This window comes from Helianthus annuus, chromosome 17 (genome assembly GCF_002127325.2).
Source record: "Helianthus annuus cultivar XRQ/B chromosome 17, HanXRQr2.0-SUNRISE, whole genome shotgun sequence".
Classification (NCBI taxonomy): domain Eukaryota; kingdom Viridiplantae; phylum Streptophyta; class Magnoliopsida; order Asterales; family Asteraceae; genus Helianthus; species Helianthus annuus.
Window position 1 is genome coordinate 11,855,757 of NC_035449.2, and position 20,514 is coordinate 11,876,270.

General features: G+C 37.2%; 1 protein-coding gene and 1 long non-coding RNA gene across 9 annotated transcripts; one reads left to right on the forward strand and one right to left on the reverse strand.

Annotated features, from left to right (window-relative positions):
* The first annotated feature begins 424 nt into the window (after positions 1 to 424).
* Positions 425 to 4,200, forward strand: LOC110921586. 2 transcript variants are annotated; one of them, XR_002582469.2, is made up of 4 exons: positions 425 to 2,836; positions 2,985 to 3,074; positions 3,349 to 3,751; positions 3,843 to 4,200. It is a non-coding gene; the product is annotated as an uncharacterized LOC110921586 (long non-coding RNA). The 2 variants fall into 2 exon arrangements; XR_002582468.2 differs by having other exon boundaries at positions 432 to 2,836; positions 3,472 to 3,751.
* A 3,905-nt stretch (positions 4,201 to 8,105) lies between these two features.
* Positions 8,106 to 13,742, reverse strand: LOC110925966 (inactive poly [ADP-ribose] polymerase RCD1). 7 transcript variants are annotated; one of them, XM_035986686.1, is made up of 9 exons: positions 13,533 to 13,741; positions 12,560 to 12,674; positions 11,317 to 11,855; positions 10,758 to 10,947; positions 9,686 to 9,927; positions 9,505 to 9,593; positions 8,742 to 8,900; positions 8,558 to 8,670; positions 8,106 to 8,359 (listed from the first exon to the last, which is right to left on the reverse strand). In XM_035986686.1, the coding sequence occupies exons 3-8, from the start codon at positions 11,765 to 11,767 to the stop codon at positions 8,566 to 8,568; spliced, it is 1,236 nt and encodes a 411-aa protein (XP_035842579.1). In that variant the 5' UTR covers positions 11,768 to 11,855; positions 12,560 to 12,674; positions 13,533 to 13,741; the 3' UTR covers positions 8,106 to 8,359; positions 8,558 to 8,565. The 7 variants fall into 7 exon arrangements, with proteins under 7 accessions (XP_035842579.1, XP_035842578.1, XP_022025442.1 ...); XM_035986685.1 differs by having other exon boundaries at positions 8,106 to 8,362; positions 13,533 to 13,740; XM_022169750.2 differs by having other exon boundaries at positions 8,106 to 8,362; positions 10,758 to 11,855.
* Between the last annotated feature and the right edge of the window lie 6,772 nt (positions 13,743 to 20,514).

Sequence of the window (20,514 nt, forward strand, 5' to 3'; positions counted from 1 at the left end):
ATGAGCATTGCTAAAAAAAATTATGTATCATTATTAAGTTATAAAATTTTATCCTCAAACCCATGTAATACACGGGGTCTATAATCTAGTTGAAATTAAAACGAAAACCTACAAGGTTTATATATTACATTTAAAGGTTTAATGAGCCACTTAAGCAATTCAATTCAATTCAATTCATTCAAATTCAATTCAAATTCAATTCAATTCAATTCAATTCAATTCAATCCATTCATTCAAATTCAATTCAATTCAAATTCAATTCATTCAATTCAAATTCAATTCATTCAATTCATTCAATTCAATTCATTCAATTCAATTCAATTCAATTCAATTCAAATTCAATTCAATTCAAATTCAATTCAAATTCAATTCAATTCAAATTCAAATTCATTCATTCATTCAATTCAATTCAATTCAATTCATTCAATTCAAATATGATAATTGAGAAACTGAATGAACAGTGGAGCAAAAGTGATGTCACCTTCCACGTTTTTAGAAGCCACGTGTATGACTTCTTCAACCCTACTTGCCACGCATCAAAAAACCACCGCGTGAAAAAAGGGGTTTGCTAGCCAGAGATCAGAGAAGAGATGGAGGCAGAAACGGAGTAGCTCTCCGGCGTCGACTTAGGGGATCCACCGCACATCGCTCTTCGGCGTCGATGGTTCTCTGTCGGTGATGGTGGCAGAGGGTGTCGGCGACCGGACGATATTTTTTCCAGAACTCCATCGGGGTTTGAAACCCTAACCTGTGCTCCATCGCCGTTGTCGTGCGGGTTTTCTCTTTCTTCATCTACATGTGAGTCGTTTGGCCGCCTGCCCTCCCGCCTCAGGCGAAGGTTCGTTACTTTGTTTTTGAAATCTATATGAAGAGTGCTAAGTTATCTTGGTTAGTAAAAAGGTATAATGAAGATTTCATTTTATTTGGCCTTTTTTGTATAGTACTACTGTTGGATGATTACTTATAACCATCATCAACAAATAAGAGGCTCACTTTTGATGGGATTTTGAAAGTCCTAATTGGCGCATACACAGAGTATGGAATGGGTTTGATAATTAGAAATTAACCACTTGATGGCACCAAACTTGACGGTACATTTAGTCTCCCATGATGGTGTCCTTTGGTTCCTCTGAGACACTCTTCAATCCATGAGTCTTGCTGCTAGAGACTTATCTAAGAGTTGTTATATTGTGCTGCTCCAGTTACCTTAAACTCCGAAATTCGGAAACTGTGATGATGCAAATTGTATTTTCTCGGTTCATTGTTTTGGCGAGGCAATCGTGTTGGTTGCAGTCGCAATGACCTTGCATTTTGAGCCGTCATATTATTATATGCGAAACTGCAAGCATGAAAAGTTCAATTCTGTAAAACTGAATGCATTACAAGTTATAAAAGGGTTATTACTCAACCCTTTTGTAGTTTTAGCTGCTGTAATGCTGCCCTATTTAACTATGTTTGGCTGCATTGTAGTTGTTTTACGGCTGTAATGCAGCCCTATCTAAAGAAGGTTGGTCGCATTTTTCAGTTGTTGTATTGCAGTCTGTTTAGAGTCCGTATTGTGCATATTAGTTGGTTAATGCGCATAGAGTTGTCTTGAACACGAGGCTATGATGAGTGGATAGATTTAATTGGAAATTTTTTGAAGCTCAAACTTTGGCGTGGCAAAATTACAGGATGGTAGGTTCTCACTTGCAACCTAATTTGCAGCCATGATAGTTTGATCCTTTCAACTCTGAGCCTCATAGTGTATTAATCTTGGTTGTCCACTTAGATCGATTTTATCTCCCTTTTTACCAGGTGGTGCTCATTTCTCACCTCCGCCGCGTACATTCTTTCGTGCATGTTTTCCTTTGCTTCTCTGGTTTCTCGATGCTTTTTGGGCGTCGATGAACCTCCATCATTTGTCACCGGCTTCGTCGTCGGGTTAGAGGTGGTTTTAAGGGTTCTCTGCCCAAACCTGATGCCCTTAAACATTGGGTGGCAATGGTGTGGTGGTGGCCTTCGGTTTGAGCTACCACCAGTTTTGTCGCAAGGTTAGCTCTTTGCCAAAATCACGAACCCTAAGTGGTGATGGTGTGGTGGTGGCCGTTGGGTTGGACCTTACTCCGAGGCGTTGTTGGTTGCGTCTACTCTGGTGACCTGTAGTAATACTATACTATATCTTACTGATTGTTTTTGTTGTTTAGTGTTTCTGGTATGCCTGTTTCATATGAGGCTGTGATGAGTTAGTATCTGATTGTTAAATTGATGATGCACTCGCCTTTGCGTGGCGGGGATAAAGCATGGCAGTCCCTTATTTGCAACATTCTATGTCGCCATGGTGGTATCATTGCCTACTAGAGTCTGAGCATGAGGAAAGCACCAGCACCCTTTAATCCTAGGTAGTCAAGGCTCAAGGTGCAAAGGGTGAGCTTTTCGCCTAAGCGCAAGGTACTTAAAAAGTGAGGGCCAGACAAGCAAGTGGCACGTGTATTCCAGGCCATTTTTTAGCTGGTTTAGGGTGGTTTTGATAGATTACAGGCCATTTTTAGCTCGCTCGGACCAATTTAGGCTATTTCTGACCGGTTTTTCTCCAGTTCAACTAGGTTATCAGACCGGTTCATTGAGCGCCTAGGTGCTCTCAAGGCTGTTTGGCTAAGCTTCACCTCACCTAGGCCCCTCGCCACACGCCATTAGTGCCTTTACCTACTGTGCTTTAAACTACTCTAGACCGAGTTTATGTTGTATGATTGTTGTACATGTTTTAGGAACACCTACGCGAAAAGAGATAAAAAGTATGAACCCAAATTATACTGAATTCAGGTTCCAATGAATAAAGCCTCATCCATGGCACAAGGTAAGCTTCTTTTATGATGCACTGCTGTAAGTTCTAAGTTAGCATCTCTAAACCAAAAAATTAAAACATTAAAAATTAAAAATAGTAAATTTAGAATTAAGAGGGACAGTGGTGAAGTAATGATTTTTTTTTTAACTTTGAACTGCAGGTAGAAGCTTGTGTGCATCCGTTCTTTGATGAACTAAGAGATCCCACTACGGTCACCCGCTTCCTCCGTTCTTCAATTTTAAACTCCAAGGTAAGTTGATTAGCTAACCGGTAGAAATAGATTAGTGCCAAAAAGGGTCATCTTTGTTATTGGTGAAAACGGTTCAGATTGGGTTGACTCACTAACACGTTTTTATACGGTTCTATTCAATTAAAAAACTAGATTATTAGTTTATTACAACAATCTAAATCCATGGAACATAGCTGTTCATGATATGGTTTGGATGACATTTATAGGCCAAAAATAAAACAAACCAAAATGTACATTCTTTCTTCAAATTAACATTACCATTATGCCCTTGCAGTACCGGTTCATCCAGCCCACTTTGATCATGTTGACAGAGATGTCAAATATTTCTTTCTTGAAATTTGAAAGATGCCTTTTTAACTATTCTATTATTTGATGTTCAATAATAAAATTGGGCCAGCTTGGTAGTGGGCTGAGTATCGAGATGGAGCAGGCTGATTTAAGTAGAGGTAGAGGTGTAAATAACGGTTTTGTATCGAAGAACAGATTCCTGACCCAGACTGTTATCACACATGAACCGGTTTCGCCCAAACCAGTTTGGGCTCAACCCCGACTCGGCGGTATGGTATAGGATTGTGTTTTATGTGTCAAAATGGTGGTGCCTAACAGGTTTTGAACCTGACCTAACATTCCATCTTTTTTGCTTTGGGCATTCTACAAGTAGAGCCATCATTCGTAAGGTATGTTGAAAGATTTCTTTTTTTTTAACACCAGATATCTTGATGGATACATGCATGTTTGTATAACATGTTTTAATGAACCAACATACAGGTAGATATTGCTGACTGCGCATTAATATTTATGACGTACTCCACTACTGACCTCATAATCTGCTAACATATATTGCATTACAATTATTGCGGATGACACAACCACTTTTAATGTTCTGAATGACCCACCATAACCCAACAACATGAGCGGTCACCCCAATAACTGGAATGGCCCTCCACCGTCGCAAAACACTATAGCAATACTGCTATACCAGCAACATGGGCAGTGTGGACAAATAATGGAGGCAAGAATCTGAAATGGAACTGATTTGATATTTATCTTGTACTAAACGTTACTCTGTCCAATTCAATACAGTTTGTGTGTGTATGTACATCGTATAAAGTCCAATTCACACGTATTAGAGAGTCGAATACATCATATACGGAACACGGCAAAAAACATATCGTAAATCGCGCAACGCGCGACGATGAATAACACTAGTTAATTTTAAATTCAAACTGACCTATTATTGTATATGTATACTCATACAATAAATTCTAAATTCAAACAAGTAAACAAATAAAACAAATCAAGCAGGGCCGGCCCAAGCCTAATCCAAATGAGGCTAGGGCTTTAGGCCCCAAAATCTATTGGGCCTTAATTTTCAAAAAAAAAAAAAGTTAAGTGTAATATTGGGTTGTTGTACTTTTCTACTTGAGGTTGTGATATAAGCCCTTTGCCTAATTGAGGTTTGTGAATTGTGATTTACTTTTCTACTTGTGATATAGTAAGCTAAAAGACATTAACTGAAATTAATTTGCTAGTTGATTAATTCAAAGAAAGTGTAACATTATATTCGGCTGCAAGTCTACAACAGGTTTGTGTGGCTTTTTTTTTAATCCAGAGAAAGACCCCGAATTTGTAACAAGCTTTGAGCCACCAAAATGGTTGAGTCGGTTAATCAAGTGTTGCAATATTTAAAGGGGTGCTAAACGGGTTGTGTATGTGGGTTAGTGGGTTCAATCCGACCCGAACCTAAAAAACATACACGAACCCGAATACGATCTGAACCCGAAAATCGTGACAGACATATGAATCCGAACACGACACGCATAATAGTGAGTTGACGGGCTCATTTAACCCGGTATTATTTAATAAATTGCGCATATTAATATTTTAAAAATAAAAATTTTACATCAAAAATACAAATGTATATAAAACAGTTACATTTTTAAAGATAAAATCTTCTATCATTTTATGTGTAAGTTATAACTAGTAATTTTATCCTTTGGACATTGTGTCAACATCGAAACGTACAGTAACTTGAATTTAAATCGTCTAATGAAAACGTATTATATTGACTTGACTTGTTTTCGAACAAAATTTACGTCAAAACGTAGAACAACTGTAAATGTATCTAAAAATAAGCATGAAAACGTATTACATTTGACCCGACTCGTTTCCGAAATAACATTTGGTTGAAACATAAACCAACTTATTTTATACCGACACGTACATTATTGATGTTGAAACATAAACCAACTTGAAGAGTTATAAATGTCATTATAAAAAGTTGATGAGACAAAGTCGGTGAGAGAATTTTCCACGGACTTTGGTTTTTAGTATTATTTTATGACTCGTGTGTTGCATGAGAGTTGTTAAACTGAACCAAAAAAATAGACATAAAAACGTTAAACGGTGCACGCGTGTTGCGGGGTATTAACTCGCCAAAGTTAGACTGAAATGTAAAACATTAGCAGAATATAATAACTAATTCAAAACGATAACAAAACCTATCAAACTATTAATAACAAAATAACGAATAATTATAAATATATATATATATATATAGGGTAGGGATATGGTAAAAAGTGTCTAAAATGTAAGAAGGGTAAGAAGTGTTTTAAACCATTGGATATTTGATCTAATGGTTGAGATCAATAGGGTATAAAATGTAAATTGTGTTTTAATTAGAAGGACCTTATGTAAAAATTGAAGGGCAATAGTGACTTTTCCAACGTTTCCAATATGGTAACCGTTTCAAAACTTCCATCAACTTCCTAAAGATCAGCGAATTATATGGTAACCGTCATCAATCTCCAAAAAATCAATGAATTTCTTCATACTTTATCATAAATAGATCTATAATCAGATTCATGGCGTGGTGTTTTAAAACAACTGGATAAATTGACTATGATTCAGGTCATGGTGTTTTATCTGGAGACATTGTTCATGTCGTGGTGTTTTAAACGCTTATGATTCAACTCATGGTGTTTTATCTGGAGACATTGTTCATGGCGTAGTGTTTTATCATTAGAAAACATTCCCAGATTTTAAAACACCATGACTATGATTCAAGTCATGGTGTTTTATCTGGAGACATTGTTCATGTCGTAGTGTTTTAAAACATCTATGATTCAAGTCATGGTGTTTTATCAGGAGACATTATTCATGGCGTGGTGTTTTATCAATACAAAAACATTCCCAGATTTTAAAACACCATGACTATGATTCAAGTCATGGTGTTTTATCTGTAGACATTGTTCATGGTGTGGTGTTTTAAACATCTATGATTCAAGTCATGGTGTTTTATATGGAGACATTGTATAATCAGATTCATGGCGTGGTGTTTTAAAATAACTGGATAAATTGACTATGATTCAAGATGGTCGGAGAAGATGATCTGAATCGGAGATGGAGATGAAACGATCAATCCCTAAAATTTCTCATCGCCAGTTTTTTTTTCAGTTATATTTGTAAATCAATTAAATGACAAAAATGTACAATTACTAATCTACCCTTTTGAATTAATTAAGAGGAGGGACACTTGTCATTCCAAGATTATTTCTTACACTTCTTACAAAAGATGGACTTTTTACAGGATCCTTTACCTATATATATATATATATATAAGAAAAACCCATTTTGGTAGAAATTGGAAGGTAAATTAAGTTTTAATAATTCAAATATAACAAGTGACACCTTTAACTTCCAGGGTGATGAGAGCATAATAATCATAGATTTATCCTTGGTCTATACTTGATTTCCACTCAAAATCGCTCATGAGGAAGGTATGTTTCCCTATCACGCATAATTCATTCATGTGAGTGAAATCGAGTAGTTGCAGCATGAATCACAAAACTGTTTCATGTTTGTTGGCCAGACACCCCTAAGAAAGCCTTAATCGATGGCTTTGGTTATGAAAAATGGCCCGATGTTGATGATCTTGGAGCACCTTTGAGGTTTACGATGCTAAACCCTAAATCGGTGGCTTTGATTGGCGATAACTAAGGGACTTTAGGGTTTACGATACTAAGCCCTAAATCAGTTGTTTTGGGGCATACCCAAATATTGATTCTCGTATTTTGTAAGTTAAGGTTTTCAATACTAAACCCTAAATTGGTCCCTGATACACATGTTAATTGATTAGATTAAAAGTCAAGTCAATATATCGCCAAAGCGTGACAGCTATAGAGGATGGCATGTGCTTACCTGCAACCCTATTGCAGCCATGATGGCTTGGTCCTTTTACATTCCCTGAGCCTCATGAATCTCCTTTGAGGTTAGAATTTGATTTTGCCATGGTGGCATGGTCCTTTTGATCACTAAAATCTGTATGAACTTTTACTTTTAATCTTTCCATGTTTTTTTTTCAACTTTTTATTTCTTTAAGACCATTCATATTGAATTACTTATGATAATTACATTAAAAATCACTATTTTTTCTTTATTCTTTTCAATTAATAATATTTTTATACTTTTTTCATTATCTTTTCTCTCCTCCACTCATAACCACTTTCAAAAATATTAAAAATTTATGAGAATGGACAATGTTTCCCGTGTATTTACAAATGAACACCAACATTTTCTCTTCTCCACTTACAAGTTACAACCATTCCTTATAAGTAACTTACTCACAAACAAAGGGGAACCATTGTGAACGCTCTAATAGATGTTAAATCTAATGTGGGTTATGGAACTCTTTACTTTTTAATCGATCCCTATTGTTTGTAGATTTATGTGAATCCGGTGTGCCAAGCTACACGGTTGTTCATGATACTTCAATTTGTTGTTCACGAGGCTATTCTTTCTTATATCATAAGGTCTCCTTGATTTGTCAGTTGGGCTGTCATGGGTCATGCAGGTGACTAAAAATTAGCTGATGATGGTGTAAGGGTTGGAGGATGGTTGTTTATTAGCCGGCAACCCCCTGCATTCATGGCTAGCTCATTGATTTTCATACTCTGACTTACTATCCGAAACTACGACCATTAAAAAGAGAGATTCAAACAAGGTTTGGGTTTTATTTCTTTTGCTACGCGCTTTTAATCTAGAGATATGTGATTAACATCAAATTTCTATTAAAGTCGAATACCAACATGTGCAGTGGTGGTAAATCAAGAGATATGCGATTACCATCAAATTTCTATTACAGGTTTATCCTAAACTAAACACAAGCAAAAGCAAAATACCAAAATCTAATTCGACAAATGCAAACACCAAAAGTAAAAAACTGTATCAAGAATATGGAATTTCCACCTCAAATTCTTTAAGTCCTGTATCGTCAAATAGAAATGCTGCTGCAAAAAAAAATGTAGCAATAAATTTCAAATTCAGGAAAAAAAAAATATTTATTTAGAACAATCACATAGCTTTCTATTTAATTATTTATACATAATGAAATATAAAGAAAATACATCACTTAACTTTCTTCCAGCATTAATATTGCAGGCCCATAAACTAGTATATAAAAAAACAACAAAACATGAGATTACCATATAGCTTAAGCCATGGCGGACTGAAGGCTGGATATTGTAGACCTTAATATCTGATCCCCAACTATTAACCTCAACTTCCTAATAAACTCTTCCCGACTCGTCTTCTTTCCCTACAAAATCATCAAAGAAACGTAAGCAAAACATTTTGAACACTACACAAACAAATGATGTGTAATCATACCTTAAGAGACTCGTACAAGATATGCACTAGCTTCATATCGTCTGGAGATACTTTATCCGATATAGCTTCAAACAGCTTTGAGAAAGGCATCCATGGTGATTTAGGAGCCCTACAGGCGCTTGATCCAACACTCGGGACCTTTTCCACAGATATGTTCCCCTAAGATGAAAGATAACAGATAATAATAATAATAATAATAATAATAATAATAATAATAATAGTAATAATAACAACAACAACAACAACAACAATAATAATAATAATAATAACAGTAACAGTAACAGTAACAATAACAAGAAGCTACAGATTCAAATATCACCTACATGGTACGCTGAAAACATCAGTTCTATTATTTTAGAGTTAAATGCCATTTTAGTCCCTATGGTTTGAGTCATTTTGCCAGTTTAGTCCAAAGGTTTCATTTTTAACCTGTGGGTCCAAAAAGGTTTCACAGTTGCCAGTTTAGTCCACTTGGTTAACTTCATCCATTTTTTCTGTTAACGAGAAGGCCAATTCGGTCATTTTGTATGTAATTCTGTTAACTAAAAGGGCAATTCAGCCATATAAAATGACCGAATTGGCCTTCTCGTTAACAGAAAAAATGGATGACGTTAACCCAGTGGACTAAAATGGCAACTGTGAAACCTTTTTGGACCCACAGGTTAAAAATGAAACCTTTGGACTAAACTGGCAAAATTACCCAAACCACAGGGACTAAAATGGCATTTAACTCATTATTTTATTATTCGAGAGAAAAACACACCAGTTTACTAGAAGAAGAAGAATCTATCTGCGATGGTCCTTGAGCATCTTCGGTTGTCACCCTTGATGACAAATTAACCCTATTTCCATCTATGACAGTAGTTATGATGTTAAACAGTTAAAGAAGGTTTTAAGTGTCTGCAATTGGAGTTGGTTAACGAGAAGACGTAAACTACTAATACCTTCAGCACTAGGAGAAATCTTGAAACTGACTACATATTCAGGATAAATATGTGTATTTATATTCATGTTCCAAACGACATAATGATTTGGATTATCCAAATTATCGACTCCGGTATCGAAGCAATCATCGCTTGGATAAAACTGTTTAGATCCAGGTAAAACAAGTTCCATATTTCCCAATATCACACGGCATAACACCATGCATCTTACTCCTTTTTCGTCAACATCACATATAGTAGCACTGTAACCACAGCAAAAAAATATTGAAATCCAACAAAAATATATACGTTCATGAACTTGTTCGGTGGGAAGTATGTTTATTTAATATAAACGAACGAACATGAACACACGATTTGTTCGTTCATTTATGTTCGTGAACGTCCGTTTATGTTTTTTTATTTACATTTGCTTCTTTTGTTCATTTATGTCCGTTTATTTACATTTGTTTATACTTGTTCATTTATGTTTGTTTCATTTTAAATACATAAGTAGTTATATTTATAGATATGAAACATGAACTTTCTATCTGCTTATATAAATATAACTAATTGATAATTGGGCTTTTCTAGTAATAAAAATGGGTTTTTCCAATGGAAATTTATGGTAATCAATCACTAAGTTATATAAAATTACTTTATGTTCGTTTATGCTTAGTAAAATATGGTCATTTGTGTTCATTTATTTTGTTTAATTATGTTCATTCGTATTGTTAAATTATATGCGTTTAATTTGTTTGTTTATGTCCATTGATGTTCGTGAATTGTTCGATTAAATTTTAAAAGAACAAACATAAACGAACACAAACATGCCCATTTTCTTAATATACGAACATGAACAAAAAAAATATGTTCGTGTTTAGTTGAAGTTAAATTAAATGAACAAACACGAACATGCCTTTGTTCGTGTTCGTTCGGTTCATTTACAGGCCTACATAGAACAGCTAAAAAAGGCACAATAAAGTTTCTGCACAACTGCTCAAAAATCATTAGTAACAAAAAAAGTAATCAAGTTCACCATATGTTCATCTTCAGATCATAGCTCAGAACAAGAAACATAAAAGCTTATTTGTACCTGTTTTGGGCAGAATCAACAGCTGTAAGGTGGACCCCATACCCATACTTTCCAAGTTTTGGCCCATCATGTCCAAGCCCGTAAACCACAGTGCTAGAAGGTGCATTCGTGGACGATGCAAACCAAGCATACTTCACATTCGCTTTACCACGAAGCTTTTGTGTAATTTCAACTTGCTTCTCGAAAAGCTCTAGCATCGATTCCATAATATCACCAGAACATTTCTTGACATCAATTATATCAGCTTTTAAAGCTGGATTAATACCCTTAATAAACATATTTCTAACGGTTTCTGGATCCAATAGGTTTTTGCAAGTATCATTGACGTTGTGGTCAAGTTTGACCCTCTTAATATTTGACTCTTCGATATACGACTCGTCCATGCATTCCTCAACATTATTGTTATTTAACCCATTTAGTTCAATCTCGACATGCAACTTCACTTCAGGAGTCATGCAAGACTCCGATTCAACAAGTTGTATATCATTTTCTGCATCGGACTTATTGCATTCATGACTTTCGTAACTACTACGATATATTTCAGGGAAAAAACAGTTACCTGTTTCGTCAATCCACGCTATAGGTTTCTGTACACCGGTTTCCATATCTATTTCAATCATATGTAAGATATCTAAAACTATATGACGCCCATTAATTTTAACTTCAATAGTTGACTTCTTTGCCAAGAAATCTTCTTTGACCAAGTCAATAACATCTTGGGAATGATCATCCCATTGACCATCTTGATAAAAAAGCATACGTTGGGGTACTCCAGTTTTCATAAGATTCGAGTAGTACTTGAGTAAAGTTTTACTAGAAGAAGAGATGCATTTAGAGTTGCAGCTTTCATCTCTCTTTCTCTTTCCAATACGGTTCAATACTGGGCTAGGCCTCACAGCCAAAGCTCGGGTACTAGCTTTGACTATTTGAGAAGCGCGTTTCCGTTTAGGATTAAAAATGACTCTAGTTCTACTACCACTGTCCGATACTTTAACCCATTTTGATGCCATATCTACAGATTTAAACTGTATTTACTCTAGTTAACCTACCTAGATTAATATAAATACTCAAAACGAGATGTAAAAGATATTAAAGGTCCTGCATGAAGAAAAATAGCAATCAGTAGCCATCCATTTGATTCCAAATCTTAATTATAAAACATAATATTTACTTACTGAAAATATTAATGCAAAAACTAACGCGTATTCGCTTATTTGTAAATACGCCATACAAGGGTGTATTGACCAAACAAGAAAAATCTAATTGTAAAATAGAAGGGGGTTATCAATTATGGATACTATTATAATCTTAATTGAAACTAGATATTTGTTATAAATCTTTCTATTAATCTAAAATTACTCTCTCCTATCGGTTAATCGCTCGGCTAAGATTATCTAGTTGTCTTCTTTTATTCATTATATTTTCTCAAGTTAACTTTCCTAGCAACACGTTTTATACTCTTCTGTAAGCAGAAGTTCCAAGAATCTAACTTAGGGTTTTATTTAAGATTGTCTAACTGTCTTCTTTTATTTAATATACATCACGTGTGTGTATCCTCGAAAAATCCTGGAAATAAAAGATTGCCGCTTAATAAAAGATTTACAAAATGCAATAAATACTCTTTTGCAAGAACAAATGCTTTGAATTATTTGTAATGATTAACAAAAAAAATCCAACGCTAACTAAAGAAATAGGAGATTAAAAATACTCTAACATAACCACAAGGTGGTCAAAGAAAACATTAACTTGAGCACATAATAACACAACCATTCTCATCATTCACTGGAGTTAAGAGAACATACCATATTTAAAAACCGACTTCACTTCAGCAAAATGTGGCCATTTCCCTTCCATAGCTACAGGTCGACAAATTCCTAACCTTATCATTAAGTAATTACAGCTCTAACAAGTACTACACTAAAACACAAAAGATCCGTCAGAGCTTGTATAAACGTATAGCGAATAGAGCACCATACATATCCACGAAAAAATCATATATCACATTTCTCAACCACACACAATTTACTCAATTCCCAGTAAAACAGAACATAAGAAACATATACTATTTGAACTAACTCTCACATTAATTGACCAGACAAATATGTTTAACCCGTTCACTGCTCGTTTAGGTGAGATCGGAAAGTCTATACGCAGTTTATGTGACTCAAATTCCGTTAATTAGTATGTGTTGTCTTTCTAATCACATAGAATTAAACCAAACACTTGTTCAACTTCCAATGTACAAATCACATATACACGCGTTCTTTCAAAAAATACTATTCTACGAAAACCTAAAAGCATGCATGTCAATTATCAGTGTCTCCAGGGCATTCACCCAATACAAACAACCAAACTTATTCATCCACTTTGGCGATCATGTTTTCGAACTTGTACAATCCACACATACGCTGAATAACCAACAAAAACAATTAAAAACCTATCACAACAAAAAAATAGGTAAATAATCCAATAAAATCCCAAATTTTCATCTCCTAACCCTAGAAAAACCTTACACAATTATCCAAAGCTATTGTTAATCAGACTAACAAAAAAATCTCCCAAAACAATTCAACCACAGATACGTATATAACAAATCAAACGGTGTAATTAAAATAATTATACTATAAAACAAAAACATGTTAATATTTCGATCGATTCAGACTTACTACTACGACAAAAACATCATAAAAATTATAAATTAACGATTCATATACCACATAACAACACAGCACAGTACCGATACTTTACAGATCCAGAAGAAAAAAAAAAACTTACAAGCAGAATCTGATGTGCTCTGATGAACACGATCAGTGGATCGATCGAATGAATTTATGTGAGAAATTGTTGAATAAAAGTTAGCTTGGAGGAAAAGAAACGACGGCGAGGTCGTAATTCGGCTGTGTGGTTTCAGATTTAGGGGTTGTTGTAGAAGATATGTGATACGACGTCGTTTTTCAAATTGTCAGACGGGCCGTTTCTAGATGCGTAACGTTTACTTATATAACCCCTTTCTTTATCATCACGCCAAGATTTTTAATGATTAAAATCGTTCGAGAAATCTTGTCTAATCTTAAAATACGGGATTTTTGTTTTTTTAAGCATTTTTTTATTGATTAAGGATCATGCTAATTACACACGGCCAAAATAATTTTCACACCCCTAAGCGTCGCGCTATGACCAAAGCGGGCTTAGGGCGACAAAAGTTGATACGAGGTTTCGAATGACTGACTGACTGACAGACATAAAGGTGATACGAGGTTTCAGTCGCCCCGTGAACCCTAAGCGCCGCGCTTTGGCCATAGCGCGGCGCTTCGACCCCAAATGCTGCCTTTAAATCCCTGGCCAGACTCGACATTCATAATTCGAATTGTTTTTTGTCGATCTTCTTTGCTCTATTAGTTACATTTTTTGAAAAAACGATGTCGTGGTTCAGTAACTATCTTTTCGGTCAATATTCTGACGAGTCAGTTGTTCCTGATTCTTACGAGGGGACCGCTATTTCTGACTCGTTTGAGAAACCGGTGTCGTCCAACTTGAGGGAGACAGAGGTTGTATCTGGCATTCGTTATCGTGATAACACGGTGCAGCTGGATTTGAATACCCCTGTGGAGGACCCTTACGCACAACAAGGCTATTCGAATTTCGGTTACGGTGGCGACTATAGCTTTGTACAGCAGGAGTGTTATCCAAACGACAGTTACGGTTGTCAACAAGGCTTACAAGGTTATTCGAATTTCGGTTACGGTGGCGAGCAAAGCTTTGTACAGCAGGAGTGTTATCCAAACCAGAGTTACGGTTGTGAACAGAGCTTTGAACATCAAGTCTATTCGAACCTCGGTGACGATGGTGAGCCGGAGGATGTGTCTGTTGACGAGGAAGGTTGTTACCCGGTTACATTTTCGTTTGATACAACGCAGACCTTTTCGTCATGTAAAGAGTTGGTGCGTTGGGTACAAGACACGGCAAAAGACAATGGTTACCTCATTGTGACTAAGAGGTCGAATAAAAGAGGAGAGAATTACAAGATTTGGTTTCAATGTACTTTTGGTGGGGAGCATAAGAGTGTAGCTACACAGAGGAAAACGGGTAGCAAGAAAATAGGCTGCCCGTTCGAGATGATCGGGTTTTCGGAATCATCCGGATGTGTTTGGAGGATCGAGGTGACGAAGGCGAAGCATAACCACACTCCTATTGAAAACTTCGAGGGTCACGCGTATGCGAGAAGACTTTCTTCGGAGGACAAAAAACTGGTTAAGGAGTTGGCAGAGCAAGATATTCGCAACCAAAGTATCTGGCGAACGCTGACAAAAAACAATCCGGCTAGAAAGCTTATTCCGAAAGATATACACAACGCTGTTCAGAAGATCAACGCCGAAAAAAATGTCGGTAAGTCTCCGATGCAAAAACTTGAAAACATTCTTATCGAAAAAAATTACACTTATTACATGCGCACGAATGAGATATCGAACGAAGTTGAAGACGTCTTCTTTGTTCACGAAAAATCATTCACTATGTGGTGTGCCTTCCCGCATGTGCTAATGATTGACGCCACATACAAAACGAACATGTACAACCTGCCATTTGTTCAGGTCGTAGGCATGACGTCGACAAACAAATCGTTTACGGCTGCTTGTGCGGTAATTTCCGCTGAGAAGTCAGAGAACTACCTATGGGTGTTGCAGAGGATCAAGTCTATGCTGACAGGATGTATGGAACCGCGCGTGATTTTAACAGACAGGGATTTTGCGCTAATGAACGCGTGTGAACAAGTTTTTCCAAAAGCGCATAAGTATCTTTGTCGGTTCCATATTCAACAAAATATTAATAAGAACAGCAAGAAGAAATTCTCTGACAATGAGTGGAAAGAATTCGTACGTACATTTTGGACATTGTGCGAGTCTACGACCGAGGAAATATACAGGTATAACTTGGAAAACCTTGAAGCACAGCTGAAAGAAGCTGACCGTGAACGTGAGTATTTCTTACATAATTATGTTCAAATTTTATATAATAACAAAAACTGACTATTTACGTTTTTTTAATTTTAGAGGTTTTTGATTATTTGAAGAAATCCTGGTTGGATCCGTACCGTGAAAAGTTTGTATCTTGCTGGATTAACCAAACTATCAACTTTCACCAGACTACGACCAACAGGGTTGAGAGCATGCATGCAACATTAAAAAGTCACTTTCCAAGTCATCGCAACACACTGGATAAACTTGTACTGTATGTTGATCATGTTGTTGATAAACAATACGCCGAGATTAGAAGTAGCTTTGAAACAAGCCTCAAAAAAGTGATGACGCACCACAAGAATCAGCCCATGCTTGCATATATTCTCAGAAAGGTTTCAATATATGTGATTGAGCTTTTGAGTATGGAACTAAAACGTAAGGAAGACGGGTTGAGAGCCTACGGTGCAAGCTGTGGTTGCCAACTTTTTACCAGCTGTGGTTTGCCATGTGCCTGTCGTTTGGAAAAGTTGGAAAATAAAGGTAATTAATATTTTTGACCTTTCTCGTTATGATTTTGCCACCTAATTTGTTTTCATCCACATGTCAGCAAATCCGGATCACACACATAGACGTGTTTTGGAAGAAGCTTGACTTCAAGCCTGCAAGGAATAACATAGAGGATATCGATGTAGACGCGGAATTTGAAAAATTGAAAAAAACAGATCGATCCAACACCCCCTCAAGTGAAAAGGAGCTTCTTTGAAAAGTTTCAGCAAATCCTCAATCCAGGGAACAGTAACAAAAAACCTCCTGCTGTTCTGAAGAAAACTCGTGGTCGACCAACATTGAAAACGCAGGAAGAAAGAAAGGTTGAAACCGCTAGACAAAGCTCTTACATTCCGTCAGAAGAAACTTGGGTCGATGCCTCAGACGATCTTCCCCGTCACAGCTCGTACATATCAGCCGAAGATTCTAGAAGAGAAAAGAATACCAAACCGCTCAACCTACACCCTGATTTCCCGAATATCAAGCTCGGTCCTAAGACGGATATAGCGATCCGCAACTACGCATCTCAGATTCCCAAAGTGATCCATCCATACATCGTTAGAATAAAGGACGTGAAACCAGATGGTCATTGTGGATTTCGATCGGTGGCTGTTGGGTTAGGAGTGAAACAAAATTCATATTTGAAGATCCGGGAACAACTTCTAAAGGAGTTACGTATGAACGAATCGCTTTGGAGGCAGGTTTTCGATCCGGAAAACATAGGACATTATGATGCGCTGGTTAAACGGATCGATTTCAAGGGGGTGGGACGAGCAGGTATCGAAAATTACATGTCGATGCCTGAGACGGGGTTTCTTATTGCCCAACGATACGGTGTGATTGTTCACACCTTCGACATTCGTGGGAGCGATACAATTTTCCCTCTGCTGGGCGGCCCAAACGAAGCTGAGGAACCTCACCTGGTAGTTGCGGTTGTGTTCGTCGACAATGGGCATTTCATACATGTAGAGCTTGGAGGTTGTTATCCAATGCCTCCCCCAAACCTACTCTGGACAGCGAACATAACAGAGCGCGCAGCAGCCTGGCATACATTATACAGGGATCAGATCAACACGTACGAAATGCTTACGTATCGTGCCCCTGACCTTAATGCAACCCCATATGTTCACGATGTATCTTAAATGTGTTTAATAATAATCACGTTTGTGTTTGTTCAATATACGCGTTACATCACGTTAAAAACCGAATGTCACCGACACGACCCAATCAGATTCAATACGCACTTGTACGACCCGAAATGACAATATACATCATAATACTGCAATTAATGAAAAAATACGTCATGTTCATGTACAGTAGGCGGCTGATACGCATAACACTTCTCACAGGAGTACTTGTGATTTCAAACCTAAATGATACGAGATAACGGAATAAGACATCACACGTAACCGATTTGATCCGGAACTTGCCGTATAGTCCATATATATTAAAAAATGATGTATAATGGAAAAAACGGAAAATTTAGACTATTTATCGACACGTTTGTGAATTAAAAACAATTTTAAAAAATTTAAAAAATGCCCAAAACGCCCCGCTATGCTCATAACGCGGCGTTTTGGACCCAAAGCGCCGCGCTATGGCCATAGCGGGGCGCTTTGGTCCCTCGTTATACACTAAAGCGGGGCATCATCCCCCCCACTTCACCCAAACACCAAAAACACACACAAAGGTGCGATCCTCACACACTCGAGCCGGATTCGAAGATATTTCGAGCTTTCAACCGCTAACAGGTGCGTTGTAAACCCCTTAATCTTTGCTTTCACAAATGTTGATTGGTTCATGTTGATTGTTGTTGATCTTGGCCTGAATCTCCTGCTGTTTGGGTTCTGTTCTTCAGAACGAAGAACCAAAGCGCCGCGCCGAGGCCAAAGCGGGGCGCTTTGGTTCATGTTTATTATTTTTTTTTGTTAATTGTTTAATTTTTATTAATTGTTTATTAATATTTGTTTAATTATTATTAGTTTATTAATATTTGTTTAATTATTATTTGTTTAATATTATTTGTTTAATTATTATTTGTTTAATTATTATTATTTGTTTAATTATTATTTGTTTATTAATATTTGTTTAATTATTATTTGTTTAATTATTATTTGTTTAATATTATTTGTTTATTAATATATGTTTATTAATATTTGTTTAATTATTATTTGTTTAATTATTATTTGTTTATTAATATTTGTTTAATTATTTGTTTAATTATTATTATTTGTTTAATTATTATTTGTTTATTAATATTTGTTTAATTATTATTTGTTTAATTATTATTTGTTTAATATTATTTGTTTATTAATATATGTTTATTAATATTTGTTTAATTATTATTTGTTTAATATTATTTGTTTATTAATATTTGTTTAATTATTTGTTTAATTACTATTTGTTTATTAATATTTGTTTAATTATTATTTGTTTAATTATTTGTTTAATTGATCAACGTGCAGGGATGGATTTATCCGATGAGGAGATTGAGCATATGGAGGATGAGGGAGTGGTGGGGGACGAGGAGGAGCCGGCATGTCTGTATCTTCAGTTTCCGATGGGGTCACGGGCGAGGGGGAGATGCGCTAGGTTGCGCACCATACCGATTGGGGAGCACGTAGGCATAGACTGGGAGCTGCTATCTACCCTGGGAGAGGTCGAGCGGGCGCGTGAGATAGTTGGGCTAGATACTCCTTGGTCGCGCCTATTTGAGTTAGCGATGGAGGACTCGTACCCTGAGCTTACGGTCGAGTTTTGCTCTACGTTTACATACGCGCCGCATCCGGCGGATTACGTGGAGGACCCTCATTTTCCAGTCCACGAGGTTACATTCCGTCTGGCCGGTCAGCAGTTTGATATGAGTGTGCGGGAGTTTGCTGTCCACACAGGTTTGTACACTGAGCCTGAGCTTGATACTGATTTATATACGCAGGCGGTTACGATGATGGACAGGCAGACGCTTATCAGTTTCTGGAGGGTCATTTCCAGGGCTCCCTTTGGGAAATCCTGGCAAAAGGCCACCACCATTAAAGACCCTTTGTACCGATACCTGCATCATGTGATCGCGTCGACTATCGTGCCGCGGGGTTCCAGCAAGGAGAAGGTCAACCTCAGTGACCTTTTCTTTCTATACTGCCTACTACGCCGCCAGCCCTGCGATCTAGCAGCCAGCCTGGCAGAGTACTTTTCTACTGCATACCATCGGCAGCTCCGCGGGTTTCTTCACACTGGCTCATTTATCACCGCCATTGCACGATCGCTAGGGATCGTGCCCGAGCATGATCCGCTTCTGTCCGATCCGGTCCCGTCATCCAGGTTGGGCCGCGCGTCAGTAGCCGCTATGCAGATCACCCGTACCTTTGATGTCGGTCTGAGGTTCAGGGGTGCTGACGGGCTGATTTGGCAGCCAGAGGTGTTGCCGGAGGTCATCCCGGTTGTTATTGAGGTGAGGCCTGGGATGTTAGCCCCTCCTGATGTTCAGCGGGCCGCTCGGCGGGCTCAGCTACAGGCTATGGGCATCGATGAGCCTGAGGCTCAGCCTGAGCCTCAGCCTGAGGCTCAGGCTCAGGATGATCCGGCGCAGGAGGAGCGGGTCGAGGAGGTCCCGGTACCACCAGTTCAGCCAGCTCCTGAGCCGCCACAGTACCCGCAGCACGTTTACGCTGACCTGCCTCTGGCAGCGCGTGAGGTGGCTCGGGACTTCGACCGGCGCCTCAGACGTCAGGGCGCACGCATTGACTGGATCGTCCAGACGCTCGTTGATCTACGAGAGCTCGCTGCGTTGCCTCCACTTCCCCTCTCACCGCACGAGGATTAGTACATTACTTTGTTTGTTTAGTGTTTTGTTATGTATTATGTACTTAGTTGTACCTTTTTGTTGTGTATTGTATGTACAAACTGATATATATATATATATATATATATATATATATATATATATATATATATATATATATATATATATATATATATATATATTGCAGTTAATCTTCTATTTACATCACGTTGGTTCTGGATTGTTTACGTTTAATTCTTATGGCTTTCTGTACATTTTATTTAACGTGTTCGTTTTAATTTAACAAAATAAACAACATTAAGAACTTATATTATACACCTTCTATAAAAATAATGACGTAATTATAAAACAACGTTAATTTAATAAAATAAACAACGTTTTAATTCAAAAAGGCAACATTCAATCATTCAAAAACAAATTCCCATTCACAACGGCAACTCTCACATAAAAAATTTTT